General features: G+C 40.0%; 1 protein-coding gene across 1 annotated transcript in view; it reads left to right on the plus strand.

The window, feature by feature from the left end:
* Positions 1 to 228: 228 nt before the first annotated feature.
* Positions 229 to 17,927, plus strand: part of LOC308096937 (glucose-6-phosphate 1-dehydrogenase) — a 29,892-nt gene continuing 12,193 nt past the window's right edge. Inside the window, exons 1-7 of the mRNA XM_080444462.1 lie at positions 229 to 428; positions 3,794 to 3,915; positions 11,854 to 11,891; positions 13,098 to 13,206; positions 15,164 to 15,381; positions 16,712 to 16,870; positions 17,651 to 17,776. Coding sequence (XP_080300588.1) covers positions 3,799 to 3,915; positions 11,854 to 11,891; positions 13,098 to 13,206; positions 15,164 to 15,381; positions 16,712 to 16,870; positions 17,651 to 17,776 — 767 coding nt within the window. The 5' untranslated portion in view covers positions 229 to 428; positions 3,794 to 3,798. The remainder of the gene's footprint in view (positions 429 to 3,793; positions 3,916 to 11,853; positions 11,892 to 13,097; positions 13,207 to 15,163; positions 15,382 to 16,711; positions 16,871 to 17,650; positions 17,777 to 17,927) is intronic.

Genomic DNA, 17,927 nt, shown 5'->3' on the forward strand with positions numbered 1-17,927 from the left:
TGTACGGGTTGTAAAATGTAGAAATTTTGAAAACCAGGAACAAGTAGCGACTGTCATGATATGACAGTCATGTTTCAGGGCAGAGGAGCCCGCCCCGCCACTCCTGCTACTCTCTCCAGTGACGTCATGTTCCGGGGCTGACACAGAGAGATGGGGAGTGGAGCTAGCAGCACTGATGGTGAGTTGTTCTGTCTCTAAACCAATAAAAACGGGTTACATTCCGCCTTGTCACATTTCAACACCAGACCCGAAGGGAAAGGAGGAAGCGACCAGGCTTTATATGTTTCGTCGCAACTCAGACACAAACGACAGTCGTTTTGGGTTGTCGTTTGTGTTGTGAAGTCTTTGTGTGGCTCGGTCAGCTTAAAGATAAAGACGCATACTATCGACAGGCTAAAAGCGCTCGAGCGGTCGCACACGAAGACAATGTAAGTATACTGTATACACAGCTCCACGTTCCGGCTCTATTTGTTCCCCCGGCTCCATCTGCGTCAAGGCTGCTGGCGCGAGCTAAAGAAACATGACTGATCTACAATCTATCAACGCGTCGCTTCGCCACGGCTTGTAGATTATGTGCTACCTACTGTACCTGCTGTGCTGTGGGTGGCTCATTGACCGGTGGATTATTATGTGCTCGTCAGGTTCAGTGGTGGTGTAAAGTAACTAAGTACATGTACTCAAGTAGCTGTACTCAAGTACTGTATTTAAGTACAAATTTGAGGTATTTTTACTTTTACAATTTTCAGTACTATTACTTCTACTCCACTACATCTCAGAGGCAAATGTTGTACTTTTTACTCCACTACGATTATTTAAAAACTTCAGTTACTTTGTAGATTTTGATTATTATTACAAAACATACATTAACCACTTCAGCCCTACATTTCGGCCATTTACAAATAGCAGATCTACAAGCTCTAGATCTGCTATTTTAAAAAGATTTTTTTTAAACTTAAAATGGCACATCTTTTACTTAAGTACTCATTGGTGTCATAACAGCATTTAAAGAGGATTGTTGAACAGTATTAACCTGGTTAATGACGTATTAAGAGTTCTGTATCATAACAGTGCAATAATATAATATAGTGCAGAACTGACAAGAATATTTGTGTAAATATATATAAAACTATCGACATAACTAGCCTGGCATAGCATAGTAATGTATGTACTCAATATTTATTGTCAGTCTTTATTGATGTACAGTAAGTATACAAACAGTGATGATGTCTATTATTGCCTTGAACTGCGTAAAAATAAATGCAAATAAACGTAGGAACAAAAAAAATGACTACAAATGGTATAATAATAATAATAATTATTATAAAAACTTTAAATAGCACTTCTCAAAACAAAAGTTTACAAAGTGCTGCATGTACATAAAAAATGACAATATATATTTACATTTTACAGCACTTTTGTGTTTGCTATCCTTAGGTGAAATATTTCACTTAGTGGGTATTCTCAACACATTTGCAGGGTATTTGTGCATGATGTCACCCTATGTTTACAATGTTAATTCGTTGTGCTTGTCAAACATTATAACTTGCAGCCGTGGTTCTTAAAGTGGGTCCAGGGGTCCTTGGGGGGGGGGGGGGTTCCAGGGGGTCCATAGCAAAGTTAGTTTATAGCAATCATTTTAACCATAATTTATATTTTGGCTATTCAAAAATAGCAAATATACAAGATCATAGCGCGTTACTTTGTGCCGCACTTCGGCGCACTATGATCTTGTAGATCTGCTATTTTTGAAACATTTTGAAAATTCGTGCAAATCTTTCAATACATTGAATACACAAACATTTTTAACTAAAATCTTTGCTTCTGGAGGTTCCCTGACACAACATATTTTTGAGATGGGGGGGCGTCCGCAGCCAAATGCATATCAATTAGAGAACCACTGACTTCCAAGCAGCTCTGGCAAGCTTCAGCAGAGGATTGTGCTAATAACATTATGGTTTGTTTGTCCGGTATTATATGTGCTGCTGCTGCTCAGCTATTCCTGGTCCTGCAGTAGTAGCATAGTAAATACAGTACTAAGTACAGTACTGTGGCCTTCTGACAGACAGGTGCACATACACGTGTGTAATCTGGAGCCAGATTATTGAACCATTTTTGGATTGCTGCCTGTCACTACTTGGTGCTGTCTGCACTTTTGACCCGAGGTTTTGACCCGGGTCAAGTGACTTAACCCTGTTATAACCCTGTCTCGCGCTAGTGAGCAGTGTATTTGTTAAACAAAACCTTTAATATCGTTGCTGCTGTCGGGAAGAAAGCTGTGTCTCCGTATTTAAGCTTTCTATGTTTTAAAAAAATAAAATTAATGACTGTCCTACATCATACAAGAGTATCACAAAACAGTATTGAAAATGCTATTTAAAAAAGAAAAATTGCTATTTAAAATATTTCGCTGTTTTTAGAATAAAAATAATAAAGGAACAGATTTGGACATACAACCTTTCCACCCGACCGCAACGATTTGTAAAACAAAACCTTGATATCAGATGCAACAATGGCCCTTATTTATTGAATTATGATATAACTCTTTAGAAGGTCAAGGTACGCCCGTACAGAGTCTAAGATCAGAAAGCTTTTGTCACATAATTATCCAAACACAAAAAGAGTAATGATTAAATAAATAATGGGATATTTCACAAAGCACAAGTATGCAGTTAGTTTCCTGGTTTTCACATTAACAACTGAGTTATAAGGAAGTACTAGAGCTGTTGCAATGCAAACCTGAGTTGGTCAACTAACTCTCTCAAACAGGCTGCATGGCATTGGCACTGGTTATTACCATGTCCTGTCTGTGTTTCCCTTAATATGAAAAGTGTGTTTCCCTTAATATGAAAAGTTATGTTAACTTAACAGTGGTGGATAAAGTACTCCCATGTTTTACTTAAGTAAAAGTATCACTACTGCAATCTAGAAATACTCTGTTACAAGTAAACGTCTGGAATTAAAATTTTACTTGAGTAGAAGTACAAAAGTATTGGTATCAAAATGTACTTAAAGTACCAAAAGTAGAAAGTACTCATTATTATGCAGAATGTCCCATTTCACAACTTTTCAAATGTATAAAAATCTTTTGAAAATAGCAGATCTACAAGCTCACAATGCATCACATCGTGATTTATTGTGAGTTTGTAGATCTCCAGTAGAGTAAAAAATACCCCCAAAAAGTACAGTACTTGAGTAAATGTATGTGTGTGTGTGTGTGTGTGATGCTGACTGGTATGCAGAAATGGTACCAGTTGCATACCAGCGTTGCATTTCACAAATTGCTTCTACAGTGCACATCCACACGTATTGTAATGTCAGACTACAGCCATTGTAATGTCAGACTACAGCCATTGTACTACTAACTTACAGTATGTTTTGATTGATTGAATACTTTATTAGCAGTTTGCAAAAAAAAGTACAGTTCAATACAAGGTCAGCTAAGAGGATTTTAAACCCAAGAAAGCCTATGGCTGGTTTCTATTGGGGTCCTTTGTACTCAATTCATAGAGACATTTAATGACAGAATAATATACACTACTATGCAAAACATCATATAAACAACAACGTTAACCACTTAGGGGAGTAGTGCACTCAAGAAAATACTTATTTTCTATCAATTAGATACACATCCCATGAATTCATGGAGATTTTTTTAGTTTTTGTCACATTCCTAAACCAATAATTTGATGACTGTCTCCATGCAGAGAAGATGAACAACATGCCCCCCCCTCTCTCTCTCTCTAATATCTACAACCAGTGTACTGACCTACTGTCCATTTTGCTCTCCATGCAGAGAAGATGAACAACGTGCCCCTCTCTCGATCGGAGGTGTTTGGGGAGCTGAGGAAGGATCTCCTTGAGGACACGGCCTTCCATGGATCCGATGCTCACGTCTTCATCATCATGGGGGCGTCGGTAAGACAACACGGTACTATACTGCCCAAAGCCAAAGTGCAGTAACTACTTTTTTGGACACACCAACTTATTTGTGTATCCCAAAGGTCAAATTAGCCTTTGTGATTTTGGGGGATAAACAATTACCACAAGAACAGATAAACAATTGGTGTAATATCACTTATAAATGGTGCATTTATATAGCGCTTTTATCCAAAGTGCTTTACATAGATTGTGCATTACATTCACCCATTCACACACACATTCATACACCGATGGCGGAGGAAACCATGCAAGGCACCAACCTGCTCATCGGGAGCAATTAGGGGTTCAGCGTCTTGCCCAAGGACACTTCGACACTAACTCTGGGGGAGCCCGGGATCGAACTGAGAACCTCACGGTTCCCATCCGGCCGCTCTACCGGCCACTCTACCCCTGAGCCACTGCTGCCCCCTTATACTATGATATGTCATTTGGCTGACCAGTTGAAACACTTTTAAACCCATTTATCAGTTAATATTTTTTCCGGAGTCACTGCACTTTGGCTTTGTAGGGCAGCTGCACCATTATGACCAAAATGATTATTACGATAGTATTTTATCAATACTTTATCAATGCTACGATTATTTATCATGATTATTCATTGAGTTTAGTGACAAAAGCATTTTTATTGTCGCATAAATGTAACGCTGCTTTTCATTTTCTTTTAAAAGGAAATAAATTGGTCCTCCTTATTCACCTAGTGTGAATTCTGTGCATCTCAGAATGAATACCAAAACTTTTAACACTAAATTACAGTAAATCAACAGAGCACATTCCAGCTAATCAAAATGTTTAATAATTAGAGTAATTGTGCTGCACTTTAGAGGAAGTGTTTATTTTTGTGTGAAAGCGTAACCCTAGTCAGTAGGCCAACTTGTGAAAGAAGAAATGCATACCAAAAAAAAGTGAAGTGCTGTTGCTGCATAAGCTTATGAAACGCCTTGCTAAATGATCAGGGTCAATTGAAGAGGCTCTGGATCACACTCAAACATTGTTTTATTAACTCTGTGATTAGTCACTTGGCAACCATTAGTTGCCAACTAATTAATTAGGATAAAACGAATAGAGCAGTGCCCCCCCACCCCCCCATTATTCTTCAATTGACACAGAGTATAGTCAAAGGCCAGTGTTTATGTTCACCCATTAAAACCGGGAACGCATCTGTGTATCACTTTAACCATTATTTTATACTTTGGCTATTCAAAAATAGCGCCATGAGCTTGTACATCTGCTATGTTTGAAAGATCTTGAAGATTTGTGCAAATCTTTATACTGTATATATTTTTTAAAGCCAAAATGTTTAACTCAAATCTTTGCTTCTGGGGGGTCCCTGGAACAACATATTTTGAGATGGGGGGGGTCTGCGGCCAAATACATACCATTTTGGGGGTCCTTGACATGAAAAAGTTACCACTGATATTATAGCAACATAAGTTTTTTCCCCCAAAAACTGTTTGGGATTTAGAAGACATTTGTAGATTTAGAAGCAAAGATTTGAGTTTAAAATGTTCGCTTTCAAAATATATATATTCAAAGAGAAAATCTCGATTTTTTTTCAAAAAATAATAATGGCAGATCTACAAGCTCATTGCCGCGCTATGAGCTTGTAGATCTGCTATTTTGGAATAGCCAAAGTATGAAATAATGGTTACAGTGGTTAAAATCTAAAATGACTTCTTGCTTTCCTCGGTCTCAATGGGTTAATTTGATTTCTAAAGAGGCTTCTGTTGAAATATCAAACGACAAAAGAATGCAGTAGTTGCACATTAAGTGGTCGGAAGAAAAAAGAAAATGTGGTAACATTGATTTCACAGAGATTGTGTAAATAATAACACAATACACACTGAACGCAACCACACAATCAGCTGTGTTTCCTTGAACATGGTGATATCAGGGTTCCCCTTTGCTTGGCCACAGTTGCTGATGAGCACAGAGTGTCTATTGGCCAATCTTAAAGGTTCGATGACATTCATTTTCACTTTTTTAATTTGTTATGTTTTTTTGGGGGTTTTATGACCTCAATTACACCCAAAAAATCAGAACTTTGAACATTCAGTGGATTTTCTGTGGTCTGGGGTTTTCTGAATAATTAGGCTGAAAAGTAATCTGAGCTTGGCCCTTCGACAGTGAGGTCACAGTCGATTAATCCCGCCCACTCTCCTCCTCGCCCCTCCCCTCCCCTATCCTTTCCTTTGGGGGGGGCGGAGCAGAGGCGATGATTGACAGGCAAAATCCCTCACCAGCGACACCCGCAGGCAAAGATTTCTTTTTTCATTGCAGTTGAAAAGGCTTTAGAAATGTGAGACAAAAACACCTACAGTGAATCACTGGAGTGGAATTTTCTGTTAGAACTTTTTGTACACGTTTGAAGGACCAGGACAAAGACTCTGAATGTGGTGTAAACATGAATGTCATGATACCTTTAACCACTCCAACCCTTAGTGTCCCTATTCTTGGTCATGTCATTATAGACAGGACAATTCAGCAGAAATTGCAGATCTGTACAAGCTCTGTTGTGAGCTTATACCCCTGGGGTACATCGGTCAACAAAGTGCTTTATATAGGGTTTAACCCATTCAATCCGGGAACGCATCTCTGTCATTTGCAGGTTCAACTCCCAATATTTGAGGAGGATGCCTGAGGCATGATGTAAGACCAACATGTCATGAATTAGATCAGGTGTTGGAAACCTTTTTGACATGGTGCCATGTTTTTATTTTCTTGATAGTCAGTGTGCCACAGCAACGATACATTTAATGATGACGCCACATTATTTCCAACAGATATTGATTTCAATATACATAATAACATTATTTGTTTTTTCTTCCTTTGACATATTTTCTTTCACGTCAGGACATTGGAATGATCATTAGACTCAGAGCAATAACCCCACCTACTGTGTCACCCTGACCCAGACTCCCTCCCAAGTCAGAGTTCAGAGTTTGAATGAATGTAGAATTATGTGCAGAATGTAATTTGCATACAGATGGGAGGGGGGACTTTATATGTATCTCTATCTCTCTATCTCTCTCTATCTCTGTTTATCTCTATCTCTGGCCAGTGATCACCCTCCCCTGTGCCAATGTTGGCACCCGTGCCTAAGGTGGGCCCTGGATTGGATAATTAAATATTGAGAGCTTCTTTTTCAGTGTGCAGATATATATTGCTTCCCTTTGCACTCGTACTGTACATGGCATATTGTTTTTGGGAACGGCTAACAAGCTAATGCAGGGGGTTTTGTGGTCCAGGGTTTCTCCCAGAGACTCAGTATTGCTTGAACAAGAATGCTGTGAGAAAGCTGCCCGTCTCCCTTCTCTCAGCGTACGGTTTCCTCATGCTGTAGACAAAACTTAAACAAGAATGCTGTAGTGAGAAAGATGCCCTTCACCCTCCTCTCAGCGTACGGTTTCCTCATGCTGTAGACAAAACTTAAACAAGAATGCTGTAGTGAGAAAGATGCCCTTCACCCTCCTCTCAGCTTACTGTTTCCTCATGCTGTAGACAAACTGGTTACTTCATCTACAGTGTAGATTAAGTAACAGCTAACCAGTCCTGTAAGTCATTCCAGTTTTGTTCCTTGTGAAGAATTCTTCCTCCCTCGCTACCTGGAAGTATATTTTTTGTTACTACTTCCTCTTGGCTACCAGGGCCTGTGAATATACTGTATGTAGAGCACAGTCTGTGTGGAACATGGCCCACTAACACATTTTCTAACTAATACAAAGAGCAAGTTCTTTAATCTGCTAAATTGACTAATTAATTGGTTCTGTCCAGTTGTTTTATCTTGTTAAGTAGTGGCATGGTGACTGGCAATTCTGCAGTGTCACTGACTGTCAGCATGTTCCAGTCAGTGTAAGTTACAGAGCGGAGGGGAAGGGCTCTGTCTGCACAGGCCTGCTCTGTAAGTTACACAGGCAGAGAGCAGAGAGCGGAGGGGAAGGGCTCTGCACCTCTGTTGCCAGGTTTTGGAGAGAAATGAGCAACCAGGTCTATGAAAACAAGCCCAAAAGAAGCAACTATAGGCCACATGAGCACTTTAAACATTATACATTGGCTAGTTGAAATTATCAGATCTGCAACGCGTTGTGAGCTTGTAGATCTGCTATTTTCAAAAGAAAATCTTGAAAAAAAAAGTGAAACTTTTTGAATATTTTTAAGACATTTTAACAATACAAATCTGGTATGGGGGTCCTTGACATAAAATATTTTCAGAGGGGGGGGGGGGGTCGTGTCTGTGGACAAATGCATATTATTTTGACAACCACTGGTTTAAACAACATTACGCAGCAAGCGCAAAATAAGCAACTACACTGTAGAAACAAGCCCAAAAAAACGCAACTCGCAACTACCAATATTTACAAGCAATTTAACAGAAAAACTACTTAACCAGAAAAACTGCTTATTATAAGCAGACATGGAAACACTGGTCTGCACAGGCCAGCTCTGTCCTTGCTCGCTCCTAGATGCATGAGCACTGCTGTTCACCAGTGTTGCCAAATCTGCCTATTATAAGCGACTTTGGGCTTGTATTGGTGGTTGCAGGTTTGTGTGGGGCTTGTTTCAAAAGTATAGTTGCTTATTTGGGCTTATTTCCTAATGTTGTTTAAATTGGTGGTTCTCAAACATTTTCATGTCAAGGACCCCCAAATGAATATGTCGTCCGTGGACCCCCGTCTGAAAATAGCTTGTGACAGGTACCCCCCATACAAGATTTGTGTAGTTAAAATGTTTCTCAAATATTCCAAATGTTTCTAGATGTTTTGAAAATAGCCCATCTACAAGCTCACGAAGCGTTGTGACCTTGTAGATCTGCTGTTTTCAAATAGTGGATCTATATAGGGTTCAAGTGGTAAAACAGATTTTGATTAAGTCATTTTGCTGGGATCCCCCTACATGTATGTATGTATGTATGTATGTGTGTGATCATGTGAGCTAGTCGCTTCTTTTGGGCTTGTTATCGTAGACCAGACCGCTTGTTTTACACTGGCGGTTGTTCCCAGCACAAATATTGGCTGTGTTATCAGTCTGAACGGCCTGCCTGTGTTCTCTTGCTGCACTTACAGGCTGTCACCATCAAATGGAAATCACATTTCTGTTTGACTTTTAGGCTTTGTAAACAGAAACTGCACTGGGCAGATATGGCATAAATGACTTAAATATACAAAGACATGACTGGCAATGGCCGGTGCCAGTAATGAAAGTGATAATGTGGGTCATATCCTCAAATATGTATGAACTTTTTCCAAGATCTTTAAAAATGTTCGCAGCTAAATGTCCAAATAGAGACACCAGGTTAAAAGAGCCTGGACAACAACACGGAAATAATGATGGAAATTTGACATTTCTTTCTGTTGATTTCATCCAGCTGTTTTTATGCAGATGAATGGAAACCATTCAAATGATTATGCAAAGTAATTGCAATTAGCTCAAATAAACTGCCTAGCTGCACTGTGGTCTGGCTACAACTTCTTTGGCTACTAGCAAATAGTCCTTTCACTTCCAATGATCACACAAATGAGCACACAAGCGGTGATCATCCCACCTTTTATCATCATGTTCTTATCGCTGGTGTCTGGCCACTGTACGTTTAGTAAATATTGCACACTAACCATGCCATAGTGGCACAGTGCCTTTTGCTGTAATAATTGAGTGTACACATGCCTCCAAAGTTAAACACACTTGGCATTGAGCCAGCCACAGATTACATTTCATGATAACTTGAGAAGTAGTGCTTTGTTACAACAGGCCATCATGGACATTATGTGGCAACTCAGCCACACTGGTCTGAATCATTGACTGAGTTTTAACATTAAGCACTTAAACCCTATATACTTATTTGACTGGGGTCCCCCAGGGGATCTACACTTGGTCCTTCCATAACAAATATCTTTGCAGAAACTAGCTCGGTGTAAAAAAAAAAAAACCTCAGCTTGTAGATCTGCTATTTTCGCTTAATGTTCGCCCATTATGACATGTCCAGAATAGGGACTCTAGGGGTTGCTGTGGTTAACGACTCAGTAAAGGCTACTGTTGAGTTCTTAAATATTGGATACTTTTTGCATACGAGTTTTACATCTTTTATTTAAGATGGCTTCTTCAACAAAGAGCATTTATCACTGCCAGTTTGTATAATTTTCTAAATGTAAAACATTGTATCTGTTGCTGACAGAGACATCACACTACACTACAATGTAATCGGATGTAGCTTTTCTTTTCCAGCTTCGACGATAGAATTTTGTTATTGGTCTACATGTTTGTGTCTTGCCGAATATTGGCCTGTAGAGGCTTGTTTCTTTCTTTCTTTCTTTCTTTTTTTCTTTCCTTCTTTCTTGTATTATGTGGTTAGTCCCATTTCGTCTTTGTACTGCTGCTGGCACACAGGCCATTCCTGATCTTATCTCTCCCTCCACTGGGATTACATCATGTTGGTTCACTGTACTGCTGTACCAGTCAGTGGTGTGGTGCTAATACTGTATGCCTTTTATCTAATATAAGCAAGAACGAACAGTAAAGTGTGTTTCTTGCTGCTATCTATCTGTATGTGGTTAGTGGTTGCAGGCAGCACTGCTGCCATTACTGACTGTGGTTGTGCAATGAGCCTGAGCAGCCTACTCACCTGCTGCCATTAACACCATGAAGGGGGATGTATGTATTATACGTTTACCAGTTCATGTTCAAAACTACAGCAGGGGCTCCCCTGTAGCTCACCTAATGGAGCGCTTACCATTAAGGCTCAGTCCTTGCACAACCGACCTGGGTTCGATTCCGACCGGCCGAGGCTCTTTGCTGCATGTCCTTCCCCATTTCTGACCGGCCATTTCCTGTCTCTCTCCACTGTTGCTTTCCAACTAAAGGCTTGAGAATATCACCCAAAATGACTTTTATTTGGCTATAAAAAAATAACAGATATACAAGCTCATAGCGCAGCATCGAGTGCTGCGCTATGAGCTTGTAGATCTGCTATTTTAGAAAAATCATGGCATTTTTAGCAAATCTTTTTATATATATATATATATATATATATATATATATATATATATATATATATATATATATATATATATTTCTTTTTCTAAGCTACAAATGTCTTCTAAATCCTAACAGTTTTTTGAAAAAACTTGACATAATATCAGTGGTCCTCAAACTCTTTTCATGTCAAGGACCACCCAAAATATGTATTTGGCTGCGGACCCCTGTCTCAAAATATGTTGTTCCAGGGACCCCCCAGAAGCGAAGATTTGAGTTCGCTTTTAAAAAATGTGTCCAAAAAAAGATTTGGACAAAATGTTCACGATTTTGGACAAATGTTCACGAAGCTCATATGAGCTTGTATATCTGCTATTTTTGAATAGTCCAAATAAATCTTAAAATGACACACAGATGCGTTCCCGGTCTTAATGGGTTAAAAAAACAAACAAACAATAAACGTACTACAGCCGATTAAACACATGGCAGGCTGCACCTTACACCGCGTAAAAACACAGCTGCAGCTAATCATATTGACACACTTAAATCCAACACATCCAGTATTAGTGAGCATTGACAATGCTGTCAACTACCAACTGGCTATGCTCGAACATTGGCACACCCATCGCTCTGGCTGGCACAGCTAAATCTAACACTCATTCATTTTATTAGCTGTGCTGTTGCTTACTGCCTATGTTTAGGGAAGAGATTGGTGTAGAGGGAAAACAAGGAAGGGAGGGCACCATGTAAAGACCCCTGGGGGACCATGTTTAACAAGGTATAGAGTTGGTTAAGTGGTTACTAATCACTACTCTTGGCAGGCTGCACTGACTAAGCAGTAGGACTGTAAACAACACAGTAACATGTTTGACATAATCATGTGTCTGTCTGACCTGTTTCCTGTTTTCTCTCTGGTAAATATTAACTGTGAACATATGTTTATACCTGCAGGGGGATTTAGCGAAGAAGAAAATCTACCCAACCCTGTGGTGAGTAATACCTCCGGCCCTGAGAAATATGCTTATAAGACTGACTGACCTATATGTCGGGCAGAAACCTTGTAAATCAAAAACTTTGGATCTGCATTTCCTGAAATGTAATGGGTTTGGACATGGTTTCCACCTGAGAGCAACGAGAAGCATTGAGAAGCATTTCTGCCTTTCATAGTGCCATCTATCAACTGACGTTTTATTTTTGGGGGTCCTTGACATGGAAAAGGTTTGAGAACCACTGATATTATAGCGACTACCTTTTTGGAAACACTTTACTTAAAGGTCTTGTCTATAATGCATTATAATCACATTTATAATGCATTATAATGCACTTATAAGGCATTATAACACTTGTTTATAAATGTTTATAATTATGTATGATGACTTATTACAAGTGTTGGTCATAATGCATTATAAGCTCAGTGGAACAGCACATTATAGCTACCTTAACTTAGTTAGTTATAAAGTGTCTTTGTTAGAAGTTATGTATAATCATAAACATTTATAACGAGTGTTATGAAGTGCATAGTGATAAGTGCATTGTAATGCATTATGATGCATTATAAATGTGATTATAATGCATTATAGACCATACCTTTAAGTAAAGTTGTACCTGGTTGTTATAATGTGCTGTTCCACTGAGTTTATAATGCATTATGACCAGCATGTATAAATGATATTATTATAAGTTATAATACTTCATAACTCTTGTTAATTATAAACATCTATAACAAGTGTTATAATACCTTATAAGTGCATTATAATGCATTATAAATGTGATTATAATGCATTATAGACGCAACCTTAAGTAAAGTGTTACCAATTGTTTTTCAAAAAACTGTTAGGATTTAGAAGACATTTGTAGAATCCCCAGAAGTAAAGATTTAAGTTAAAATGTTCGCTTTAAAAATATATATATTCAAAGATTTGCACACATTTTCACGATTTTTGAATAACCAAAGAAATCTAAAATGATAGGGATGCTTTTCCCGGTCTGAATGGATTAATTGACCTGCTCTGTGTTCCTTTCCTCTCCTCTCTTCCTTATTCTAACTTTTCCTGTAACTGTATTGTAAGAGAGCTCGCACTCTCTCTCAAAAAAAAATTAAAAATTCACCCACTCTGTTGTACGTGTAATTGGTACCAGTGCTTGGGACTGGGAGGATGTGTATAATTGACTCCCTGCTGTGTTTGTGTTGCCAGGTGGTTGTTCAGAGACGGTCTCCTCCCTGAGCAGACGCACTTTGTGGGCTTCGCCCGCTCTGAACTCACAGTGGATGCCATCCGCACCGCCTGCATGCCCTATCTAAAGGTAAAAAGCTGTAACTTATTCACCTTCTTTCTCCTCCTGAACAGGTAAATCCATCCAAAGTGCTGCACAGCATACAAAAAAAAATAATAAAAATAATCTGTAAACAAAAACATCCACTGATGCACAAACTTGAACACATCATCAGTGTACTTGGAGTCACTGGGTGTTTCGGGTCTTGCAACAGACACCCTCCTCCAGGCGACCCGACCGAGGCTGATCAGACCCCGGCCTGTGTCCAAGTGGCATGCTACTGCCCCCACTGTCTCTTGAGGGGGTTAGAGTGGCTGGTGAGATGTTAGCAGCAGGTGTTGGTGACACTAGGAGGCTCTCTAGGCACTGTGGGTTGCCTCCGGGCCTGGCTCCTCTTTCGTCTGACCATAAGTGGGCATTCTTCTGCGCATTGCGTCGTCATCATTGCCGCTGGGAATGAACATCTCATTCTGCCTTCATGGATTTTAAAACCCTCCTTGCAGATTTTACCGTGGTCTGTAGTTTTTTTTCTTCCTCTCAGAAGAAGTGGTTTGGGTTGCCAACTCTCTCCACCCCGGGTCGCCGTCTCTCCGGCCGTCCTCTGCCTCTGCAGATGTCGCCACGCTCTTCGTGGTCGTCACCCAGTCTGTTCCTGCTGGTTGTCACTGGTACTCCCACTCCCAGATTTTTACAGTAAACAAAAACATCTACTGATGCACAGAGTTGGACACATCGTCAGTGTTGTTACTTGGAGTCACTGGGTGTTTCGGGTCTTGCAACAGACACCCTCCTCCAGGCAACCCGACCGAGGCTGATCAGACCCCGACCTGTGTCCAAGACAATAACAGTAGAATAAAAACACGAGTTAAAACCGCATAAAATCTAACCCCCCAAAAAAGCTAGTAGAAAGTATAATGGGCAGGCAGGCATGGAGAATGGCCAGGGAGAAGGGGTGTGTTTTAAGTCTGGATTTAAAAGTGTCCAGAAAAGATGCAGACCTAACGTTGAAAGACAGGCTGTACCACAGTTTTGGGTCAGCTGCCGAAAAGGCACCATCGCATTCTTAGCTTCAGCGTGGGACCTTAACACTCGTGTGTCTAAGCAGTCAACTAATGCAGCTGCCAGTCAGGACTCCTGGCAGCTGCATTTTATACACGCTGTAATGGTGAGTTACACACAACCGGGATGAGACGATTTACAATTTAGGCATTTTGCAGATGCTGTTTATCCGAGTGACTTGCAAGGTAAACGCATACCTCAAATGCAGAGAGACAGTGTAGTGCTCAGTAATCTAGGATCATAGATAAACCAAGAACCTAGCATCAGTCAAAAAAAACAACAATATGATATCAACATAATAATCTGTACATTGAAACTATAGAAATGATAGGATGCCAGGTAAACATAGCCTCTGTTTAAATAACATGCTATGTATATATTTGTTTTTTTCCAAGTCAGATTACAGCAGAAGATACGGCTGTCACGATTACAAATTTAAGTTAATTGTGTGTTTGGCTTTGTTGAACATTGGAACATATGAATACAATTGAAAAAATATGTTTGCCTTTTAGGCTTTGTAATCAAAAAGTGCACACGGCAGATATATGACAAATAACTTAAATATACAAAGAAAATATTAACATATTTAATATGTATTTAAATTGTATACATGTAAAGCAGAAATGGCTGATCTACAAGCTTACAACGCGTCATGAAGTGATGCGTTGTAAGCTTGTGGAAACTGGAAATTCTTGTTGTGAAAATAAGTACTGTATTATAAAGTAGTCTGGCATGTCTACCAAATTCATGCAGTTTTAACATAATTCAGCACTATGTGTTTCAAGTTTCAATTCAATTGTGCAATTGGCCAGTATCGCCCTCTGGAAATACATCTTGCCCACCCCTGCTCTTGAGTATCGTAAATACCAATCCCAATCCCATTGATCCATGTAGTTTAAACACTTCTTACTCCTTCTTTTGATGTCAGGTGGCAGAGTCGGAGGCGGAGCGCCTGTCGGCCTTCTTCAGCAGGAACACCTACGTCAGCGGGAAGTACACGGAGGAGGCCTCCTTCACCAAGCTCCACACGCACCTGCTGTCTCTGCCCGGCGGCGCCGAGGCCAACCGGCTCTTCTACCTGGCGCTGCCCCCCACCGTCTACCACGACGTCACCAAGAACATCAAACACCACTCCATGAGCGTCAAGTCAGTGTTCAACTCCTCTCAACTAGTGTTGATTATGACAGCAAATCTTTATTTAGTCTTTTGAACAAAATTCAGTCAGACTTTAGTCGACTAAATCTACAGTTGAATTAGTCGACTAAAATGTATTTTTGGCGGGCTGTCAGGCCATCGAAATGGCAGATTTTCACTTAGCTGCATGCCGAAAATAGCTGATCTACAAGCTCACAATGCGTTGTGAGCTTGTAGATCAGCTATTTTTGGTCTGACACCTGCGCGCACCAATGATGACTTGTTTTAGTTCTACTGGATCTCTTCTCCACTAGTCCCTCCCTAACGTTTTAGTCTAGTTTTTATTTGTTGACAAAATTGTCAGTATATTTAGTCATAGTTTTAGCTTAGTTTCTATTTTGTTTTCGTCAATAAAAAAAGGTAGTCGACGAACATTTTTCGTCATAGTTTTGGTCGGCGAAATCAACACTGCTCTCAACTGCTGCTTTTTATCTGCACTGACTCCTAGGGATTGGTATCGTTATGATTCTGTCGATTCCAATTCTGTTTATTGATTCCTGTTGTTCTTGATTCCCCGTTTTGGTTCCATATTGGTTAAATAAAAAAGTTAATAAAGGGTTGGGGCTAAGAGCGTCTGATCTCAATTTACACTTTAGGCATTTAGCAGATCTTTTATTTATTAGGACAAATACCAGACCCTATATCGATTCTGATTCCTTAATTTTTATGGGTATCTGGTGGATTCGGTTCTTACTGTACTTGAAACCAAATTGACACCCAACCAAAGGTTTACAAAGACCTGTTTATTCTAGTTCTTTGTCCTTAATGTCAGCAAAAACAAATGTTGGCAGTAATAGAATACATGTTCTCCTTCATAGCCGGAAAGGAAGAGTCAATTTTTAACCCAATTATGGTTGTCTAAAGTGCAGCTGTGTTCTCCAGTGGTGTAGTCTCTCAAGACAGATTATCTCTTCCTCAATCTTCCAATGCTAGTACAGAGGGTCTGTTACTCCACTCTAATAGTTGAGAACCGGAAGCTGTCATCTTGTGTTTGGTCGTGAGTCAACCGATCTCCACAGTTGCAAAGATTTCACATTTTAAAATATCTTTAAAACACGTCTTTGAATTTCCATTTCTGAAGTTGAAGTTGGAGTTATGCCTGATTTTTACTCTACAAGCTCATCAAACTGATCTACAAGCTCACAACGCGTCACTGAGCGACGTGTTGTGAGCGTGTAAATCTGCCATTTTTGGCTTTAGGGTTAAAAATGGACACTATTTTTTTTTTTATGGTATTCATAAAATCTGTGTGTGTGTGTGTGTGTGTGTGTGTGTGTTTCAGAGGCTGGAACAGGGTGATCGTAGAGAAGCCATTTGGACGGGATCTGCAGAGCTCTGAGGAGCTGACCAGACACCTGTCCTCTCTGTTCACTGAGGAGCAGATCTACCGTATCGACCACTATCTGGGCAAGGAGATGGTCCAGAACCTCATGGTGCTCAGGTACTGAACACTCTGAGAACACAGAACGTTAGAACACCTCACTTATACTTTATAAGACCCCTTCTTATAAACGGCTAATCTCCTGTAGATCCATGCCGTGAAAGTCACTCATTTATGAATTGGTGGTGTAGAACAGTGGTTCTCAACCTTTTCAGGCCGCGACCCCGAAAAAAGAATCATATTTGAACTGGGGACCCCCCAAAATAATCATATTAGAACTGGGGACCCCCCAACTGAAACATAATATTTGAACTGGGGACCCCCCTAAATAATCATATTAGAACTGGGGACCCCCAAACTGAAACATAATAATATTTGAACTGGGGACCCCCCAAAATAATCATATTAGAAATGGGGACCCCCCACCCAGACAAGCACTTGGACTTGTAGGAGTTGAGGCATTACATTTAGTCTGACATGGTTCCACAGATATTGTGAAAATAGCAGATCTACAAGCTCACAACGCGAGGTGTTGTGAGCTTGTAGATCTCTTATTTTTTGCCTTTTTCTTGTCTTTTTTCATTTATTTTCTTTCCTTTAAATTTTTTTAAAGTACACTTTTGTCTTACGGGGACCCCCCCCCAAAATCATGTGGCGACCCCCCTGGGGGTCCTGACCCACAGGTTGAGAACCACTGGTGTAGAATATAGAGCTATTTAACACTTATTTTAACCAAAGAAAATCACTTGCCCTACCTTTTTTTGTTTTTAAATAATAATGATGATCAAACAGCCGTCTTCCATGAGCAGAAGGTCACGGTGTGACCTTTTGTGTTTCCAGGTTTGGGAACCGTATCTTCGGTCCCATCTGGAACAGGGACAGCATCGCCTGCGTCGTCCTCACCTTCAAAGAACCCTTCGGCACTCAGGGACGGGGAGGATACTTTGACGACTTCGGCATCATCCGGTAAGAAGAGGAAATGTCAATTATGGGATGTTTGACATGGCAACGTTCACATACTGTTGCACACAGTGATGTTTGACATGGCAACGTTAACATACTGTTCTACACAGTGATGTTTGACATGGCAACGTTCACATGCTGTTCTACACAGTGA

The sequence above is a fragment of the Gymnoscopelus braueri genome (assembly GCF_963280865.1).
Source record: "Gymnoscopelus braueri genome assembly, chromosome: 12".
NCBI lineage: Eukaryota > Metazoa > Chordata > Actinopteri > Myctophiformes > Myctophidae > Gymnoscopelus > Gymnoscopelus braueri.